General features: G+C 45.6%; 1 protein-coding gene across 4 annotated transcripts in view; it reads right to left on the bottom strand.

Annotated features, from left to right (window-relative positions):
- RAD50 (RAD50 double strand break repair protein) overlaps positions 1–21,131 on the bottom strand; it is a 362,910-nt gene that overhangs the window by 261,855 nt on the left and 79,924 nt on the right. For all 4 annotated transcript variants that reach the window (XM_040405264.1, XM_040405258.1, XM_040405281.1 and 1 more), the window contains exons 6-9: positions 18,661–18,865; positions 17,898–18,026; positions 16,936–17,101; positions 15,420–15,613 (exon numbers count right to left, since the gene is read on the bottom strand). In XM_040405264.1, the coding sequence (XP_040261198.1) occupies positions 15,420–15,613; positions 16,936–17,101; positions 17,898–18,026; positions 18,661–18,865 (694 nt within the window). The remainder of the gene's footprint in view (positions 1–15,419; positions 15,614–16,935; positions 17,102–17,897; positions 18,027–18,660; positions 18,866–21,131) is intronic.

Genomic DNA, 21,131 nt, shown 5'->3' with positions numbered 1-21,131 from the left:
GTGACAAAAAATAAAAACTTCCATGAACTCACTATGCCCATCAGCGAATACCTTGGGCTCTCTTCTTTCCAAAATGGGGTCACTTGTGGGGTAGTTATACTGCCCTGGCATTCTAGGGGCCCAAATGTGTGGTAAGGAGTTTGAAATCAAATTCAGTAAAAAATGACCTGTGAAATCCGAAAGGTGCTCTTTGGAATGTGGGCCCCTTTGCCCACCTAGGCTGCAAAAAAGTGTCACACATCTGGTATCTCCGTACTCAGGAGAAGTTGAGGAATGTGTTTTGGGGTGTCTTTTTACATATACCCATGCTGGGTGAGATAAATATCTTGGTCAAATGCCAACTTTGTATAAAAAAATGGGAAAAGTTGTCTTTTGCCAAGATATTTCTCTCACCCAGCATGGGTATATGTAAAATGACACCCCAAAACACATTCCCCACCTTCTCCTGAGTACGGAGATACCAGATGTGTGACACTTTTTTGCAGCCTAGGTGGGCAAAGGGGCCCATATTCCAAAGAGCACCTTTCGGATTTCACAGGTCATTTTTTACAGAATTTGATTTCAAACTCCTTACCACACATTTGGGCCCCTAGAATGCCAGGGCAGTATAACTACCCAACAAGTGACCCCATTTTGGAAAGAAGAGACCCCAAGGTATTCGCTGATGGGCATAGTGAGTTCATGGAAGTTTTTATTTTTTGTCACAAGTTAGTGGAATATGAGACTTTGTATGAAAAAAAAAAAAAAAAAATAATAATCATTTTCCACTAACTTGTGACAAAAAATAAAAAATTCTAGGAACTCGCCATGCCCCTCACGGAATACCTTGGGGTGTCTTCTTTCCATAATGGGGTCACTTGTGGGGTAGTTATACTGCCCTGGCATTCTAGGGGCCCAAATGTGTGGTAAGGAGTTTGAAATCAAATTCAGTAAAAAATGACCTGTGAAATCCGAAAGGTGCTCTTTGGAATATGGGCCCCTTTGCCCACCTAGGCTGCAAAAAAGTGTCACACATCTGGTATCTCCGTACTCAGGAGAAGTTGAGGAATGTGTTTTGGGGTGTCTTTTTACATATACCCATGCTGGGTGAGATAAATATCTTGGTCAAATGCCAACTTTGTATAAAAAAAATGGGAAAAGTTGTCTTTTGCCAAGATATTTATCTCACCCAGCATGGGTATATATAAAATGACACCCCAAAACACATTCCCCACCTTCTCCTGAGTACGGAGATACCAGATGTGTGACACTTTTTTGCAGCCTAGGTGGGCAAAGGGGCCCATATTCCAAAGAGCACCTTTCGGATTTCACAGGTCATTTTTTACAGAATTTGATTTCAAACTCCTTACCACACATTTGGGCCCCTAGAATGCCAGGGCAGTATAACTACCCCACAAGTGACCCCATTTTGGAAAGAAGAGAGCCCAAGGTATTCGCTGATGGGCATAGTGAGTTCATGGAAGTTTTTATTTTTTGTCACAAGTTAGTGGAATATGAGACTTTGTATGGAAAAAAAAAAAAAAAAAATCATCATTTTCCACTAACTTGTGACTAAAAATTAAAAATTCTAGGAACTTGCCATGCCCCTCACGGAATACCTTGGGGTGTCTTCTTTCCAAAATGGGGTCACTTGTGGGGTAGTTATACTGCCCTGGCATTTTACAGGGGCCCTAATGTGTGGTAAGTAGGTAAATGACCTGTGAAATCCGAAAGGTGCTCTTTGGAATGTGGGCCCCTTTGCCCACCTAGGCTGCAAAAAAGTGTCACACATCTGGTATCTCCGTACTCAGGAGAAGGTGGGGAATGTGTTTTGGGGTGTCATTTTACATATACCCATGCTGGGTGAGAGAAATATCTTGGCAAAGACAACTTTTCCCATTTTTGTTATACAAAGTTTGCATTTGACCAAGATATTTCTCTCACCCAGCATGGGTATATGTAAAAAGACACCCCAAAACACATTCCTCAACTTCTCCTGAGTACGGAGATACCAGATGTGTGACACTTTTTTGCAGCCTAGGTGGGCAAAGGGGCCCAAATTCCTTTTAGGAGGGCATTTTTAGACATTTGGATACCAGCATTCTTCTTACGCTTTGGGGCCCCTAAAATGCCAGGGCAGTATAAATACCCCACATGTGACCCCATTTTGGAAAGAAGACACCCCAAGGTATTCAATGAGGGGCATGGCGAGTTCATTGAAAAAAAAATTTTTGGGCACAAGTTAGCGGAAATTGATTTTTTTGATTTTGTTCTCACAAAGTCTCCCTTTCCGCTAACTTGGGACAAAAATTTCAATCTTTCATGGACACAATATGCCCCTCACGGAATACCTGGGGGTGTCTTCTTTCCAAAATGGTGTTATTTGTGGGGTGTTTGTACTGCCCTGGCATTTGAGGGTCTCCGCAATCATTACATGTATGGCCAGCATTAGGAGTTTCTGCTATTCTCCTTATATTGAGCATACGGGTAATGAGATTTTTTTTTTTCCGTTCAGCCTCTGGGCTGAAAGAAAAAAATGAACGGCACAGATTTCTTCATTTGCATCGATCAATGTGGATGAAAAAATCTCTGCCAAAAAAATAAAAAGGAGGGGAAAGGCGTCTGCCAGGACATAGGAGCTCCGCCCAACATCCATACCCACTTCAGCTCGTATGCCCTGGCAAACCAGATTTCTCCATTCACATCAATCGATGTGGATGAATAAATCATTGCCGGGATTTTTTTTTTATATATACAAAGTGTTTGCCAAAGTATATGAACACCGCCACCTCCTCAGCTCATATGCCTCGGCAAACATATCTTTTACTGCAGAGGAGAAATCTCGTCTTGCAGCGCCACATACACCGACTTGCGTGTAATCTGACAGCAGCGCAATGCTTCTGTCCGAATGCACATCAGTGCTGCAGCTGGTCGATCGGATGGTCCACCTGGAAGGTAAAAAAAAACAAAACAAAAAAGAAAAAACCAGGCCGCAAAGCAATAACTTTATTAACTTTAGAACAGAACATATTAACTTTTTAAACTTTTTTAACTTTTTTACTTACCGGTAATTTTTTTTTTGTTTAGTTATTTTTACCTTTATAGAACAAACCTCTCCTTCCCCATGGGACAATGTGCAAAGCGCAAATCGCCCAAAGTTGTGGCGAAGTACGTTATGCACTTTATCCCAGGTGAAAGGAGAGGTTTGCAGCAGCTGTGAGAGAAAGGGCCCTAATAGCCCTGTGTGCCTGTCCTGGTGAGATGTGATCCCTATGCTAGGTGTACCTGTGTGTGGTACTTCCGGAAACACTCTCCTAAGCATAGGGCAGGGTGGTCCGGACAGTCAGGACAGAAATAGCGGGTGTCACGCCTTATTCCACTCCTGCTACAGACACGACATTTTTTTCGGGGTGGCGGTTGGGTTGAGGTACCAGCAACGACACTGGGGAAATGTCGCTCGTGTAGACGGCTAACTACACTGGTGGATGGGGCCACGGAACCTCCTGGGTAAAGGAGGTTCTCGATGATCTCTTCCTGGAATTTGAGGAAGGATCGTGTTCTCCCAGCCTTACTGTAGAGAACAAAACTATTGTAGAGCGCCAATTGAATTAAATATACAGACACCTTCTTATACCAGCGTCTGGTTCTGCGGGAAACTAAATAGGGAGCCAACATCTGGTCATTGAAGTCCACCCTTCCCATGAGCGCATTATAGTCGTGGACTGAGAGGGGCTTTTCAATGACACGGGTTGCCCTTTGAATTTGTATTGTCGTGTCTGCGTGAATGGAGGAGAGCATGTAAATGTCACGCTTGTCTCTCCATTTCACCGCGAGCAGTTCTTCGTTACACAAGGCAGCCCTCTCCCCCCTTGCAAGACGGGTGGTTACAAGCCGTTGGGGGAAGCCCACGCGACTAGTTCGCGCTGTGCCACAGGCGCAAATCCGTTCTAGAAACAAATGCCTAAAGAGGGCCACACTTGTGTAAAAATTGTCCACATAAAGATGGTACCCCTTGCCGAATAAGGGTGACACCAAGTCCCAGACTGTCTTCCCACTGCTCCCCAGGTAGTCAGGGCAACCGACCGGCTCCAGGGTCTGATCTTTTCCCTCATAGATCCGAAATTTGTGGGTATAGCCTGTGGCCCTTTCACAGAGCTTATACAATTTGACCCCATACCGGGCACGCTTGCTTGGGATGTATTGTTTGAAGCCAAGGCGCCCGGTAAAATGTATTAGGGACTCGTCTACGCAGATGTTTTGCTCAGGGGTATACAAATCTGCAAATTTCTGGTTGAAATGGTCTATGAGGGGCCGAATTTTGTGGAGCCGGTCAAAAGCTGGGTGGCCTCTGGGACGGGAGGTGGTGTTGTCGCTAAAGTGCAGGAAACGCAGGATGGCCTCAAATCGTGTCCTGGACATAGCAGCAGAGAACATGGGCATGTGATGAATTGGGTGCGTTGACCAATATGACCGCAATTCATGCTTTTTTGTCAGGCCCATGTTGAGGAGAAGGCCCAGAAAAATTTTAAGTTCGGAAACTTGGACTGGTTTCCACCGGAAAGGCTGGGCATAAAAGCTTCCCGGGTTTGCGGTTATAAATTGTGTGGCATATTGGTTGGTCTCTGCCACGACTAAGTCCAAGAGCTCCGCAGTCAAGAACAGCTCAAAAAATCCCAGGGCCGTACTGATCTGAGCCGTCTCAACCCGAACTCCAGACTGGGCGGTGAAAGGGGGAACTACTGGTGCGGCTGAAGTTGGTGACTGCCAATCAGGATTTGCCAGCACCTCAGGGATTCTAGGGGCTCTACGGGCCTGTCTGTGCGGTGGCTGCGAAGGGGTAACTAGTGCACGTGCCACCGTACCAGCTTCAACTGCCCTTCTGGTGCTCGCTACTTCACCATGTTGTACGGCAGTGCTGGTACTAGGTCTAGGAAGGGCTGCGCTGCTGGTGTATGTCTCACCACGTGATCCGGCAGCGACAGCCCCACTCTGCTGCTCTTGAAACGGATCCTGCGTAACCTGTGGTCTAGCGACACGGGGTCGGGTACGCCTGGTGCTGCCAGGGACCTCAACCTCCTCGTCCGAACTTTGGGTCAGAGAGCCACTGCTTTCTACAGGTTCATATTCTGACCCGCTAGATTCGTCAGATGAGGGTTCCCACTCCTCATCCGACTGGGTCAGAATCCTGTAGGCCTCTTCAGAAGAATACCCCCTGTTTGACATTTGGACTACTAAATTTAGGGGTATTCCCTGAGACTACCCAAGAAAAAAAGCAAGCCTGTCTTACAAAGGGGAGGCTAGCGAAGTACCGGAGGCCGCTGCGGTTGATAAAAAATATCAAAACTGATTTTTTTATCGCCGCAGAGCGTGTAAAGTGAATGTGCAGTGATCAAAAAATAATAATTTTTTGTCACTGCGGTGGGGCGGGCGTGGGTGAACGCACGTGTGGGCGACCGATCAGGCCTGATCGGGCAAACACTGCGTTTTGGGTGGAGGGCGAACTAAAGTGACACTAATACTATTATAGATCTGACCGTGATCAGTTTTGATCACTTACAGATACTATAAAAGTACAAATGCTGATTAGCGATACGCTAAACAGCGAATAAAAGTGACTGCGGTGCGGTGGGGTGGGCGCTAACTGACGCTAACTACCTAACCAAGGGGCCTAAACTATCCCTAAAACCTAACAGCCAATACTAGTGAAAAAAAAAAGTGTCAGTTTACACTGATCACTTTTTGTCTTTCACTAAGTGATTGACAGGGGGCGATCAAGGGGTTAATTTGGATGATGGGGGTGATGGATGGTGATCAGGGGCTAAGAGCAGTGTTTGGTGTGTACTCACAGTGATGTCTGCTTCTCTGCTGGATCCAACCGACGAAAAGGACCAGCAGAGGAGCAGAGAAGCCATATAACAGATCATATTTACTAATATGATTTGTTATCTGGCTTGTGATTCGATTTTTTAAAAATCAGCAACCTGCCAGCGACGATCATTGGCTGGCAGGTTGCTGATGAAATACTCCTCGAACTTTTGCCGGCCCGCGATGCGCATGCGCGGGCCGGCTGTGACCGAAATCTCGCGTCTCGCGAGAGGACGCGCCGGCGCGTCCAGGAGGAATTAAACAACCACCTCCAGGACGCGTCTGTGCGTACAGCGGTCCGGAGGTGGTTAAAGGCTGTCCGTGCCGTTCCGCAAATTGCGGAACGCACACAGACGCCATTTGTGTTTTGTGGATCCGCGGTTTAAGGACCGCAAAACACACAACAGTCGTGTGCATGAGGCCTTATTATGAGGAGAATATAGGGAGGGCAGCACAGTGGCTCAGTGGTTAAGCACTGGGGACCAGGGACAACATCTGCATGGAGTCAATGTTCTCCCCGTGCTTGTGTAGGTTTCCTCCAAGGACTCCAGTTTCCTCCCACACGCCAAAGACATACTTATAGAGAACAATGGGAGCCCATTGTTGAAAGTGTGATGCTAATGTCTGTAAAGCGCAGCGGAATATAACAGCGCTATATTTGTGCATAATATAAATAAACATAATTTCTCCAATTTGTTATATTTAATTTTTGATATTTTTTCTTCTGCAGCCAGAATGTGCGTCCTATGCTTTTACAGAAAATCTGTCAGATGACGGGTTGCCTGTAAACTCGCCCATCACCAGAAGGCCTATGCTCTCCTCCTAGTGCTCTGTGATCAGAACACAGTGCTACATCATAGAGCAGGGGTGGCCCATGCATTTTTATTTGCGGCTCGCAGGGGAGCGGTCCGGCCAGCTCTTACTCTTCTCTGTCTACATATGCGGCTCATTTGCGCTTGTCTTAGCAGCGCTCTCCAGTGGCGTGCCGGGGGAGGGGGGGTGAGGCATGGGAGAGGGGGGGGGGAGGGGGGGGAAGAGGCGTGGGGGAGGGGGGGGAAGAGGCGTGGGGGAGGGGGGTCCGCCCTGGGTGCCGCTCTCAGGAGGTGCCCGAACTCAGAAGTAATGAGCGCTTCCCATCAATACAGATGGAAGCGCTCATTGCTGGAGCGCAGGCAGCTGGGTCTCACTTACCGCTCAGCTCCCCGCTCCTCCCCTCCCTCAGGCTGGCGGCACTGTGAATGGTGGAGCAGGAAGACTTCTCCTAACTCCACCATTCAGCCTGCAGACACGGATCACCCTGCCGGCATATGTGGGTGGAGCCTGTAGCCCGTAATCTGCATAAGCTCCGCCAAACATTGCTGCAGAGCGATCTGTGCCTGCAGGGGAAAGAGGACTGTGAGCTTCAGGAGCGGGACAAGGTGAGAAGTTACTGTGTTTTTTTGTTTTTAAAACAGAGGGGACACAGAGGACTTAATTACTATGGAGGGGGCACAGAGGGCATTACTACTATGAAGGGGGCACAGAGGGCACTACTACTATGGAGAGGGCACAGAGGGCATTACTAATGTGAAGGGGGCACAATTGGCATTTCTACTATGGAGGAGGCACAGAGCCAGAGGGCATTACTACAATGAAGGGGGCACAGAGGGCATTATTACTGTTAAACGCCTCCGGACCGCCTAACGCAGGATCGCGTTCCGGGGGCGGCAGCCCTGCGCACAGTCTAGCATATATGCGTCATCTCGCGAGACGCGAGATTTCCTGTGAACGCGCGCACACAGGCGCGCGCGTTCACAGGATCGGAAGGTAAGCGAGTGGATCTCCAGCCTGCCAGCGGCGATCGTTCGCTGGCAGGCTGGAGATGCGATTTTTTTAACCCCTAACAGGTATATTAGACGCTGTTTTGATAACAGCGTCTAATATACCTGCTACCTGGTCCTCTGGTGGTCCCTTTTGTTTGGATCGACCACCAGAGGACACAGGCAGCTCAGTAATAAGTAGCACCAAACACCACTACACTACACCACCCCCCCTGTCACTTATTAACCCCTGATCACCCCCCTGTCATTGATCACCCCCTTGTAAGGCTCCATTCAGACGTCCGTATGTTTTTTACGGATCCACGGATACATGGATTGGATCCGCAAAACACATACGGACGTCTGAATGGAGCCTTACAGGGGGGTGATCAATGACAGGGGGTGATCACCCCATATAGACTCCCTGATCACCCCCCTGTTATTGATCACCCCCCTGTAAGGCTCCATTCAGACATTTTTTTGGTCCAAGTTAGCGGAAATTTATTTTTTTTTCCTTACAAGGTCTCAGATTCCACTAACTTGTGTCAAAAAATTAAATCTCACATGAACTCACCATACCCCTCACGGAATCCAAATGCGTAAAATTTTTTAGACATTTATATTCCAGACTTCTTCTCACGCTTTAGGGCCCCTAGAATGCCAGGGCAGTATAAATACCCCACATGTGACCCCATTTCGGAAAGAAGACACCCCAAGGTATTCCGTGAGGGGCATATTGAGTCCATGAAAGATTGAAATTTTTGTCCCAAGTTAGCGGAAAGGGAGACTTTGTGAGAAAAAACAAAAAAAAAAAATCATTTAAATCAATTTTTTTTTTTTCTATGAACTCGCCATGCCCCTCATTGAATACCTTGGGGTGTCTTCTTTCCAAAATGGGGTCACATGTGGGGTATTTATACTGCCCTGGCATTTTAGGGGCCCTAAAGCGTGAGAAGAAGTCTGGGATCCAAATGTCTAAAAATGCCCTCATAAAAGGAATGTGGGCCCCTTTGCGCATCTAGGCTGCAAAAAAGTGTCACACATCTGGTATCGCCGTACTCAGGAGAAGTTGGGCAATGTGTTTTGGGGTGTCATTTTACATATACCCATGCTGGGTGAGATAAATATCTTGGTCAAATGCCAACTTTGTATAAAAAATGGGAAAAGTTGTCTTTTGCCGAGATATTTCTCTCACCCAGCATGAGTATATGTAAAAAGACACCCCAAAAAACATTTCCCAACTTCTCCTGAGTACGGCAATACCACATGTGTGACACTTTTTTGCAGCCTAGGTGGGCAAAGGGGCCCACATTCCAAAGAGCACCTTTCGGATTTCACCGGCCATTTTTTACACATTTTGATTTCAAACTACTTCGCACGCATTTGGGTCCCTAAAATGCCAGGGCAGTATAACTACCCCACAAGTGACCCCATTTTGGAAAGAAGACACCCCAAGGTATTTCGTGATGGGCATAGTGAGTTCATGGAAGTTTTTATTTTGTCACAAGTTAGTGGAATATGAGACTTTGTAAGAAAAAAAAAAATGAAAAATCATCATGTTCCGCTAACTTGTGACAAAAAATAAAAAGTTCTATGAACTCACTATGCCCATCAGCAAATACCTTAGGGTGTCTACTTTCCGAAATGGGGTCATTTGTGGGGTGTTTGTACTGTCTGGCCATTGTAGAACCTCAGGAAACATGACAGGTGCTCAGAAAGTCAGAGCTGCTTCAAAAAGCGGAAATTCACATTTTTGTACCATAGTTTGTAAACGCTATAACTTTTACCCAAACCATTTTTTTTTTTTACCCAAACATTTTTTTTTTATCAAAGACATGTAGAACAATAAATTTAGAGAAAAAATTATATATGGATGTCGTTTTTTTTGAAAAATTTTACAACTGAAAGTGAAAAATGTAATTTTTGTGCAAAAAAAATCGTTAAATTTCGATTAATAACAAAAAAAAGTAAAATGAAATACCACCAAATGAAAGCTCTATTAGTGAGAAGAAAAGGAGGTAAAATTCATTTGGGTGGTAAGTTGCATGACCGAGCAATAAACGGTGAAAGTAGTGTAGTGCAGAAGTGTAAAAAGTGGCCTGGTCATTAAGGGTGTTTAAGCTATGGGGGCTGAGGTGGTTAAGGGGCACAGAGGGCATTACTAATGTGAAGGGGAACAATGGGGATTTCTACTATGGAGGAGGCACAGAGCCAGAGGGCATTACTACAATGAAGGGGGCACAAGAGGGCATTATTACTGTGAAGGGGCACAGAGGGCATTACTGTGAAGGGGCACAATGGGCATTACTACAATGGAGGGGGCACAGAGGGCATTACTAATGTGAAGGGGGCACAATTGGCATTTCTACTATGGAGGAGGCACAGAGCCAGAGGGCATTACTACAATGAAGGGGGCACAGAGGGCATTATTACTGTGAAGGGGCACAGCGGGCATTACTGTGAAGGGAGCACAATGGGGATTTCTACTATGGAGGGGGCACAGAGGGCATTACTAGCACAGAGCCAGAGGGCATTACTACAATGAAGGGGGCACAGAGGGCATTAATACTGTGAAGGGGCACAGAGGGCATTACTGTGAAGGGGGCACAATGGGCATTTCTACTAAGGAGGAGGCACAGAGCCAGAGGGCATTACTACAATGAAGGGGGCACAGAGGGCATTATTACTGTGAAGGGGCACAGAGGGCATTACTGTGAAGGGGGCACAATGGGCATTACTACTATGGAGGGGGCACAATTGGCATTTCTACTATGGAGGAGGCAAAGAGCCAGAGGGTATTACTACAATGAAGGGGGCACAGAGGGCATTATTACTGTGAAGTGGGCCAGAATGGGCATTATTACTGTGAAGGGGGCACAATAGGCACTATTACTATGAAGGCGGCACAATGGGGATTATTACTGTGAAGGGGGCACAAAGAGGGCATTACAACTGTGAAAGGGGCATAGAGGGCATAACTACTGTGAGAGGGCACAATGTGGGAATAACTACTGTGAGAGGGCACAATGTGGGCATAATTACTGTGAGGGGGCACACATCTGTACAAAACTACTGTGAAGGTTGTACAATAAGGGCAATATTACTGTGAGGGGGTACAATTTTTTTTTAAAGTATTGGGGGGGGGGGGGGTGCCAGCTCAGATAAGACCCCCAAATCCTCATCAGACCCACAAAATAAGCCCCCCCCCCCCCAGTGCCCACATAAGACACCTAAAATCATACACCCCATGCTCACATCCCCGCTATGTCAAATCACCACACACACACACGATCTCAGAATGGGGGTGAGAGGGTCATTCGAACATGAGGGTGTCATCTGAGCACGGGGCCGTCATCTGAGCACGGGGCGGACTGAATACGAGCCAGATTTGAAACACATTGTGAAAAACAAAGATGGCCAGAAGACTCACTAAAGCGGTCTACATTATAGGTAGGAAAGGTGGTTTAAATACACTTTTAAATGTTTGAAAACTTAATTGCAGTAATACTGTTGTGTGCACGCATATTTGTCTAAATGTATAGCTTGTGGCTCCTGGCAGTCATACGTTTTTTTTTTTCTGGCTCTTTGTGTCTCTAAGGTTGGCCACCCCTGTCATAGAGCATGCACTGAGAATATCACATGAAAACAGGCAAAAACAAATGGATTCTTACTCATCTCTGTTTCATGATGAAGCACTGTGTTCTGAGCAAGTGCACAACATTTATCCAACAGAGACAATGGAATCCTAATCTTGAGCTCAGCGTCAGACTGGCCTTCTTTCTCTATAATTTTGCGGTCCTGCCTGCTGCTCCTTTGCGGCACTGCAATGGCACTGTGCGCGCTGCCATGCTAAACTCTGTTCCATAATGAAACACTGGGCTATCCACAGTGCTTCAGTGTTCTTTAAATGCATGGTAGTCAATTACGATAGCTCAGCGGTTCATCATGGAGCAGAGATCGGCTTGGCAGCACACTCATGGTGACAAGCAGAGCTGCTCCAGGACTGTGCATTATCAGTGGCGTTGCTAGGGCTGGTGTCACCCAGTGCGGTAGAAAATGGTGTCATCCCCCCCCCCCCTCCCCGAAGCAATAATTTTTTAGCCATATATGGGGGCTATGGTGGTGCTACTGCCATAGGGGGCATCCGTTAGCTCAGCAGACCCCCCCCCTAGCAGTCAGAGCCTGGTCTCGGGAGGGGCACTTCCAAATTATTTTCTGTCCGCTGCCACAAAACAATGGTGCTTATAGCACAGACTACACAGTGTGGCGGTATACTGTATATTGTGGGGCACAGTGTAGCAGTATCAAGTGCCTCTCTCTTCCCCCCATGTCCCATTATCATAGTGCCTCTCTCCCCCCCGTCCCAGTATAATAGTGCCTCTCTCCCCCCCATGTCCCAGTATCATAGTGCCTCTCTCCCCGCCATGTGCCAGTATCATAGTGCCTCTCTCCCCCCCATGTGCCAGTATCATAGTGCAAAACAGACCCATGTGCCATTATCAAGTGCCAACCCCCCCCACGTGCCAGTATCAAGAGCCTCTCTCCTCCACCCCCATGTCCCAGTATCATAGTGCCATCTCCTTCCCCAAAAGTGCCAGTATCAAGTGCCTCTCTCCTCCCCCCCCCCCAAAGTGCCAGTATCAAGTGCCTCTCTCCCCCCCATGTGCCAGTATCATAGTGCCATGCCACCCCCCCCCCCCAAAAGTGCCAGTATCAAGTGCCTCTCTCCTCCCCCCCAAAAAAAGTGCCAGTATCAAGTGCCTCTCTCCTCCCCCCATGTGCCAGTATCATAGTGCCAAGCCATCTCCTCCCCCCCAAAAAGTGCCAGTATCAAGTGCCTCTCTCCCCCCCATGTGCCAGTATCATAGTGCCATGCCACCCCCCCCCCAAAAGTGCCAGTATCAAGGGCCTCTCTCCTCCCCCCAAAAAAGTTCCAGTATCAAGTGCCTCTCTCCTTCCCCCCCATGTGCCAGTATCATAGTGCCATGCCATCTCCCCCCCCAAAAGTGCCAGTATCAAGTGCCTCTCTCCTCCCCCATGTGCCAGTATCAAGTGCCTCTCTCCTTCCCCCCATGTGCCAGTATCATAGTGCCATCTCTACCCCCCAATGTGCCAGTATCAAGTGCCTCTCTCCTTCCCACCCCCCATGTGCCAGTATCATAGTGCCAAACCCCCCTCATGTGCCAGTATCAAGTGCCTCTCGCTTCCCCCCCATGCCTCTCTACTATGGAGGAGGCACAGAGCCAGAGGGCATTACTACAATGAAGGGGGCACAGAGTGCCATCTCCCCCCCCCCCCCCCCCCATGTGCCAGTATCAGGTGCCAACCCCCCTCCCCCCATGTGCCAGTATCAAGTGCCTCCCGCTCCCCCCATGGAAGTAACAGTCGGGTATTAAAAAAAAAACACTTCTACTTACCTCCATGTCAGCGATGCGATGCAGCCTCTTCCTGTGTCCCGCCCAGTATGTCCATATATGGAGTCAGTGCTTATGTATTCTAATTCAGAAAAGTTTCTGCTGGGATTCGAACCCACGACTTTCTGTATCAGAGGCAAAGCACTTAACCTCACAGCCATAAGATCTGCCTGGATACTGACTGAAAAAATATGAGACTTCTACTGTTATAGCTGGCTAAGTGTACATCTATACACATGACAGCTGCCCTAACACACCCAGCTCTGCTATATCTATATATATGATAGCTGCCCCAGCACACCCAGCTCTGCTAAATCTAATACATATGACAGCTGCACCAGCACACTCAGCTCTAATATATCTCTATATATGTCAGCTTCCCCAGCACACCCAGCTCTGCTACATCTATATATCTCTAAGTATTGCTATACAGTAGATAGATATATAGAGATATAGCAGAGCTGAGTGTGCTGGGGCAGCTGTCATGTGTATAGATAGATGTAGCAGAGCTGGGTGTGTTTGGGCAGCTGTCATGTGTATAGATGTAGCAGAGCTGGGTTTGCTGGGGCAGCGGTCATATATAGAGATATAGTAGAGCTATAGTAGAGCTGAGTGTGCTGGTGCAGCTGTCATGTGTATTAGATGTAGCAGAGCTGGGTGTGCTGGGGCAGCTATCATATATAGAGATATAGCAGAGCCGAGTGTGCTGGGACAGCTGTCATAGTGCCATCCCCCCCCAAAAGTGCCAGTATCAAGTGCCTCTCTCCTCCCCCCCCCAAAAAAAAAGTGCTATATCTCTACTATATCTCTATATATGACAGCTGCCCCAGCAAACTCAGCTCTGCAACATCTATATACATGACAGCTGCCCAAACACACCCAGCTCTGCTATATCGCTATATATGATAGCTGCCCCAGCACACCCAGCTCTGCTACATCTAATACACATGACAGCTGCCCAAACACACCCAGCTCTGCTACATCTATACACATGACAGCATGTAGCAGAGCTGGGTTTGCTGGGGCAGCTGTCATATATAGAGATATAGTAGAGCTGAGTGTGCTGGGACAGCTGTCATATAGAGATATAGCAGTGCTAGGTGTGCTGGTCCAGCTGTCATGTGTATTAGATGTAGCAGAGCTGGGTGTGCTGGGGCAGCTATCATATATAGAGATATAGCAGTGCTGAGTGTGCTGGGACAGCTGTCATATAGAGATATAGCAGTGCTGGGTGTGTTGGGGGAGCTGTCATGTGTATAGATGCCAGCTATAACAGTAGAAGTCTCATATTTTTTCAGTCAGTAGCAAGGCAGATCTTATGGCTGTGTGGGTAAATGCTTTGCCTCTGATACAGAAGGTCGTGGGTTCGAATCCCAGCAGAAACTTTTCTGAAATACAGTCTAAATTAGAATACACAAGCACTGACTCCATATATGGACATACAAGGCGGGACACAGGAAGAGGCTGCATCGCTGACAGAAGGTCGTGGGTTCAAATCCCAGACACCTTTCCCTCTCCTGAGGACGGCAATACAAATGACTCGTAAATGCCGGCCCTGCTGGTGTCACCCCATCAATGGTGTCACCCGATGCGGTCCGCACTCTCTGCACCCCCCTTGCAACGCCACTGTGCATTTTAACTAAGCAGCGCTGTGAATAGGCAGCAGGCAGGAAGGTAAAGTGGAGGCACTACAAGGAGCACTATACTGAGGGCACTACATGGTGGCATTATATCTACTAAGGGCACAGCAAGGAGGCATAATGTATACCAGGGGGACTACCGAGGAGCAATATATATATATATATGGGGGCACTACAGAAGGGCATTATAACTACTAGTGGCACTACAGGGGGCACTACAGCAGGCATTATTTCTACTGAGGACACTACAGGGGGGCATTATATGTACTACAATGATGAAATCCAGGTAGCTTACAGCACAGTCAATATGTAGGAGGATTCTAAGTAGCTGTTCACAGGGAGGCAGGGGGAGTATGTGCTGTGTAATAGTGTAAACAAACTCACTGCAGGGAAGGGGAACAGAGCTGTTGTGCTGAAGGAAGGCCCACACAGACTGGAGTGAGAATAAAGAAGTGCTTGAACAGCAGGCATGAGCATTGTGGAGTGCATAAAAAGTAAAGCTGAATCCAAAAAACAAATAAGTGCAATTTTATTTTCTGCTGCATTTTAGAACATGTACAAAAGTTTCCGTAGCCCTTAAACAATGATACTGATTCATTATTGTATACTTTAAAGACATTTTCAATTAGGGAATGACTCTTTCATAAAGAGCACATTTGCTAGAAGTTTTCTGGCAAAGAAAGAATCTAATGAACCTATATCCATCTTCTTTCTATCCTTACCATCATTTGCTTCAAATCTGCTTCATCCTTTTCTTGTCTCTCTTTGATCAGCCTCTGGAAACTAGATGTCTGTCTGTTGTTAAATGGCATCCGCTCAAATCCATCAAATTCCAATTGTGCTGCCAAGGACTTTATCAGAGAGTCTCGTGTTCTGATATGTTGTTGATGCTGGTCAGCCTCCATCTGCAGACGTCCTGAACAACAAAAATGGCGATATAATCAATCCAAACATTAACACTGAATATAAAAATAAAGCAACATCACTGCATAATACAAAAAGGAATTGCTGTGAAAAATGGATACTAAGGCTACTTTCACACTTGCGTTTGAGGATTCCGGCAGGCAGTTCCGTTGCCGGAACTGCCTGCCAGATCCAGAAGTCCGTATGCAAACGGATAGCATTTGTTTCTGGATCCAGCTGACAAATGCATTGAAATACCGGATCAGTCTCTCCGGTGTCATCCAGAAAAAACGGATCTGGTATTTATTTTTTTCACAGGTTTAATAGTCTGCGCACAGTACCGGATCTGGCATTTATACATTTCAATGGAAATTAATGACAGATCCGGCATGTGTTCCGGAATTTTGGCCAGAGAAAATACAGCAGCATGCTGCAGTATTTTCTCTGGCCAAATACCGTAAGAGGGACTGAACTGAAGACATCCTGATGCATACTAAACGGAATGCTTTCCATTCATAATGTATTAGGATAAAACTGAAGCTTTTTTTCTGGTATTGAGCCCCTGTGATGGAACTCAATACCGTAAAATTTTAACGCTAGTGTGAAAGTAACTTAAGTAGATGTAATGAAATGATGCAATAAGCCTGTACAACAACTATGGACTATGAACCACCTGTAGTGAAACATGCAGTGGCAGTTGTGTAGTGTTGTTTGGTTAATTCATAATTATGAGTTACTGTGATTATGATCAGACCCCCAATCTTAATCAGACCTCATATCAGCCCTCAAAACCAGAACCAAAAGCTCCATCAGACCTCATATCAGACCCACAAGATCCATCAGACCTCATATCAGACCAACAAGCTCCATCAGACCCACAAGCTCCCTCAGACCCCCAAGCCCCATCAGCATCAAATCAGACCCCCAAGCTCCATCATACTCAGATCAGAACCCCTCCATCCTCCGTCAGCCTACGATCGCACCCCTGTCAGCCTATGATCAGATCCCAGTCAGACTCAGATTGGACCCCTCTGTACCATTACTACAGACCGCAAGCAATTCATAACTTCTAGTAGAAAAAATAAAGGAATGGCACAAAATAAAGTCACAAGACTAGATGCTCCAGAATTGATATTACATGGGGAATGTGTGTAGCTATTAAAACAGGCATGTCAGGAGTGGTGAAAGGTCCTCTTTAAGGGAAATACAAGCATTTCCTAAATACAGAGTTACTTCCAGGACAATTCTGCCCTAGTCGTGCAATGTCCATTATAACTGTGAATAATGTACTGTTGAAATGAAAAGTTTCAAAGAAAAAAAAAATATGCAAAAGACCTTGCTGCACCAGCAGTTCTCCTTTCTCTCGGTTGAATCTCTGATAGTCTTTAACAGCTCTATCAATTTCACGCTGGTAGTCATTAAGTTTTCGCTCCTTCTCTCTCACGGTTCTCTGGTGATTTTGATACATCTCATTTAATTCTTCATCACTTCCTTGAAAGACCTACAATTACAAGAGTAATTACACACAATTACAGACATACACACAATTATTCAGTACCTATAAAGTATCTCCAAAATGTTTCCACGTCTCATAAATTCTTCTTTACTAATGTGAATCCTTAAAGGGAATCTGTCACATAATGGTGAGGACTCAAAGAGGAGTCCTCTCAATGCACCTTACTGCTGGTTTGTTGGCGCCCGGTGTCGAAATGAAAGTATGAAGATAAAAATTACATAATTGAACTCACACTATAGACCACTCTAGTTTGGGGGGTGTTTCGGAGCTGACAGATTCCATCTAAAGGGGTTTTCCAGGATTACGATAGTTTTTAACATATACAATATGTTAGAGACTACAAAACGGTCCTTGGCATTGTACAGAAAAGTTAAAGGGGCTGTCCGAATTATGTAAAGTCTGTGCTGCTGATGGTAGAAGGGGTTAAACTTTCCTGAAGAATCCAGTGGGAGGGAGATTCAGGGCAGACAGCAGTGCAGGGGTGTGTGGCCAGCACAGTGATGCCTCGTGCACAGACACAGACGTGCTCCTCAGGCTTGTGCACAAAACTTCATCAGAGCAGGGAGAGAGGCTGACATCACAGGTCATGTGACACTAAAATCTAAGAAAGGGGCCACTGCAGATAAAGTAAGTGAATTGTAAACCCCTTACATTTGATTAGTTACAAACATACAAAGAACAAAAAAATAACTTGGACAACCCCTTTAAAAAAATGGTGGCAGGCCCTCTTTAATAGGTGGTAAAGTATGATATACTAGCAAGTAATATTGTATTGTAATACCTTCTCAATTTTCTCTTCCAGGTCCTGATTATCTTTTTCCATAGTTCTTTTCCTGCTTTCCAAAGATTTGATGTCATTGTCATACTTCATCACTTTAGAAAGGTTTCTCTGAATGTCCGATAGACGACTCTAAAATAAAAAAAATACATTCTGATTACATTATCTATAAACAAAAAAAAGGACTAGGTTTAAATGATAAAGTATCATTGCTCTCTAAACAAAATGAGCCATTATAACTAATGAAATGTATTTGGGAATATATTTTTAATAAAGTAATATTTAAGTATTTTCATTTTCTTTAATTTCTGGAGAACCCCTTTAACAATCGCAGAAACCACTTCAAAATCCACCATGAGTGGGCCCTCAGCAATTATAGCGCATATAGGGTCCTGGCAATCACAATTTATCACCTGATCACAGCAAGAAATGCCAGCATTGTATCCGTTTGTTAGCTGAAGCCAGATCACATATTGAAAAAAGAACACCATGTCTGCTCATGTCATGGGTACAGTACTTATGCCTTGATGTCCCTCAACAACGGACAAAAACTTTGGCTCATTCCTTGCAAACAGATCATGTGGAGACTCCCAATACCTATAACCTGAACTGGATTTGTTCAAACCAGACAATGTCATTACTGCCAAGTATCTTATAAGCAACCAGAGAAGTTTGACTTTTGACACTGACAATTCAGTGAAAATGACTATTTGATAATTTGACATGCCATATACCAAAAATGATAAGGAGCCCGACTGAATAATACCTTGAGAGGTTCGAGTTGATTATCAATAGACTTCACATTCTCTCTGGAAGCTGCTAGCTGTGTTTCTTTACTGTGGAGGTTGTCTCGGATTTCCTGGGCTTTCTCCTTGTTCTGTTTAAGATATTTAAGTTCTGCCTGACATTCTTTTACACGTTGAGCCTGCTTCAACCTCACTTGCCTCAAAGTCTCTAGGGCTTTAATGTATCTAAAATACAAAATAAAATTGACTGCATGTTTTCCATAGTTGTATATGTTTTGCCATAATGTTATAACTAAAACACACTATTTTCGTAGTGCCTATGCTCATTAACACAAACAACATACCCACTAGATGCACACATCTTGTTTAACAAATACACATGCACACATAAATGGTGCATAGGGCACCTTACTAGTGGCAGTGCACAAACACATGAAGTCTGCAGAGGAGCAGTACTAAATGGTTGCATACCACGAATTCAAATGGTGCTCAAGTAGAAGTTTAAAACTAGCAGTATGTGACGCTACTTATACAGATGTCGATAGTACACTTCTCCCAGTATCTGTCAGTTATATCAAGAGTCTGCTCTCCCCTTCTAAGTTAGTACCCACAGAGAGGGAGTATGCAGTGCTTTAACTCTTTTGCTGCCAGGGTTTTTTGGACAATTTGCACCTCTTCAAGCCTAGACAAATTTCAGTTTTGACAGGTACAAATAAAACTTTAAACGACAAAATAAAAAAATCATAAACTCCCGATACCCATATTTTTTTCGGAAGCCAGAGACCAAGCACATTTCCTAAATGCTACTCAGCACTTTATACACAAAGACACCTTCATGCTATTTTGTGTCAAAGTGTACATTTTCTTAAAATTGGATAACATTTTTCATAAAAACTGCATGAAAGTGTTTGGTGCGGATCCGTCTTGTATCTGCACCAATAATGCAAATGCTTGTATCCGTTCATAACGGATCCGTTTGCATTATTCATTCAAAAAGAAGTCAATGGGGGACGGATCCGTTTTCAATTGCACCATATTGTGTCAGTGAAAAACGGATCCGTCCCCATTGACTTACATTGTAAGTCAGGACGGATCTGTTTGGCTCTGCATTGGCAGACGGTCACTAAAACGCAGCTTGCAGCATTTTGCTGCAAGCTGCGTTTTAGTGACCGTCTAAAAAACGCAACGGAGACCAAATGCAGCCAAATTGATGCATTCTGAATGGATCCTTATCCATTCAGAATGTATTGGGGCTGAACTGATCTGTTTTGGGCCGCTTGTGAGAGCCCTGAAACGGATCTCACAAGCGGACCCAGAAACGCCAGTGTGAAAGTAGCCTTATATGCACCTCAAAGGTCAACATGGGCAGAGTTCATACATTCCAATTAGGCCTAAAAATGTTTTATTATAAACATAAATTGGGTCTAGAAGAGTACTTAAGCAACTTAAATATAATCTGTAAGAACTGCAAGGGTACTTTCACACTAGCGGCAGGACGGATCTGACAGGCCGTTCACCCTGTCGGATCCGTCCTGCCGCTATTTCGCCGTGCCACCGGACCTCAGCTCCGTCCCCCATTGACTATAATGTGGACGGGGGCAGAGCTCCAGCGCAGCACGGCAGTGCACGGCGAAAGGCCGCCGGACTAAAACTACGACATGTCCGACTTTTAAGTCCAACGGCCTCTCGCCGTGCTGCGCCGGAGCTCCTCCCCCCGTCCCCATTAGAGTCAATGGGGACGGAGTGGCGGTCCAGCGGCACGACGAATCCGACACGGTGAACAGCCTGTCGGATCCATCCTGCCGCTAGTGTGAAAGTACCCCAAGATGTGAGAAATTCATACATGCCTCACATACATTAAATGCTGCATGTTTTAAAGAAATTCAAAAACTGAATGCCTCAACCAACTTTTGCATGCAAGTGCAGGAAATTACTGTATTTTTTGGACTACAAGATGCTATTTTAAGCAAGAAAAACTCTTGGGAAAAAAGTGTCTGTGTCTTATAGTTCACAGTCAAGGTAGTCCTACAATGACTGCTTTCTTAATGGTGTGGCACTTTGTTGGATTAATGAGAGAGATGTACATCTGCACGCTTCTCTTTCCCCGCCTGACACCATTATGTATTATCAGTGCAGGTAGGAGAGAATGCTGATAATTGTACAGTACATGGAGAGGACACAGCCCTCTCCATCCTGAAGGTCTACCTACTGCAGAAAAGGAGATGAAAGCTCCTATTAAGTGCAGCTGAAGGACCTTTTGTAGTAACACACTACCTGTCCAAAAAAAAAGTCGCCACCTGGATTTAACTAAGCAAATAGTTATGAGCCTCCTATTGGATAATTACTGCATGGGCGAACATCTTTGCTGGCAACAAGTTATTTAACCCCAACTGGTGCAATGAGTTGCCTCTCATTTCTTAAACAACCATGTCGAAAGACACATCTCGTGGGCGCGGAAAAGTGGTTAGTCTGCTTAAGAAAGGGTCAAATC

The sequence above is a fragment of the Bufo bufo genome, chromosome 1 (assembly GCF_905171765.1).
Source record: "Bufo bufo chromosome 1, aBufBuf1.1, whole genome shotgun sequence".
NCBI lineage: Eukaryota > Metazoa > Chordata > Amphibia > Anura > Bufonidae > Bufo > Bufo bufo.
Note: the sequence above shows the minus strand (reverse complement) of the source record. Positions and strands in the feature narration are given on the sequence as shown.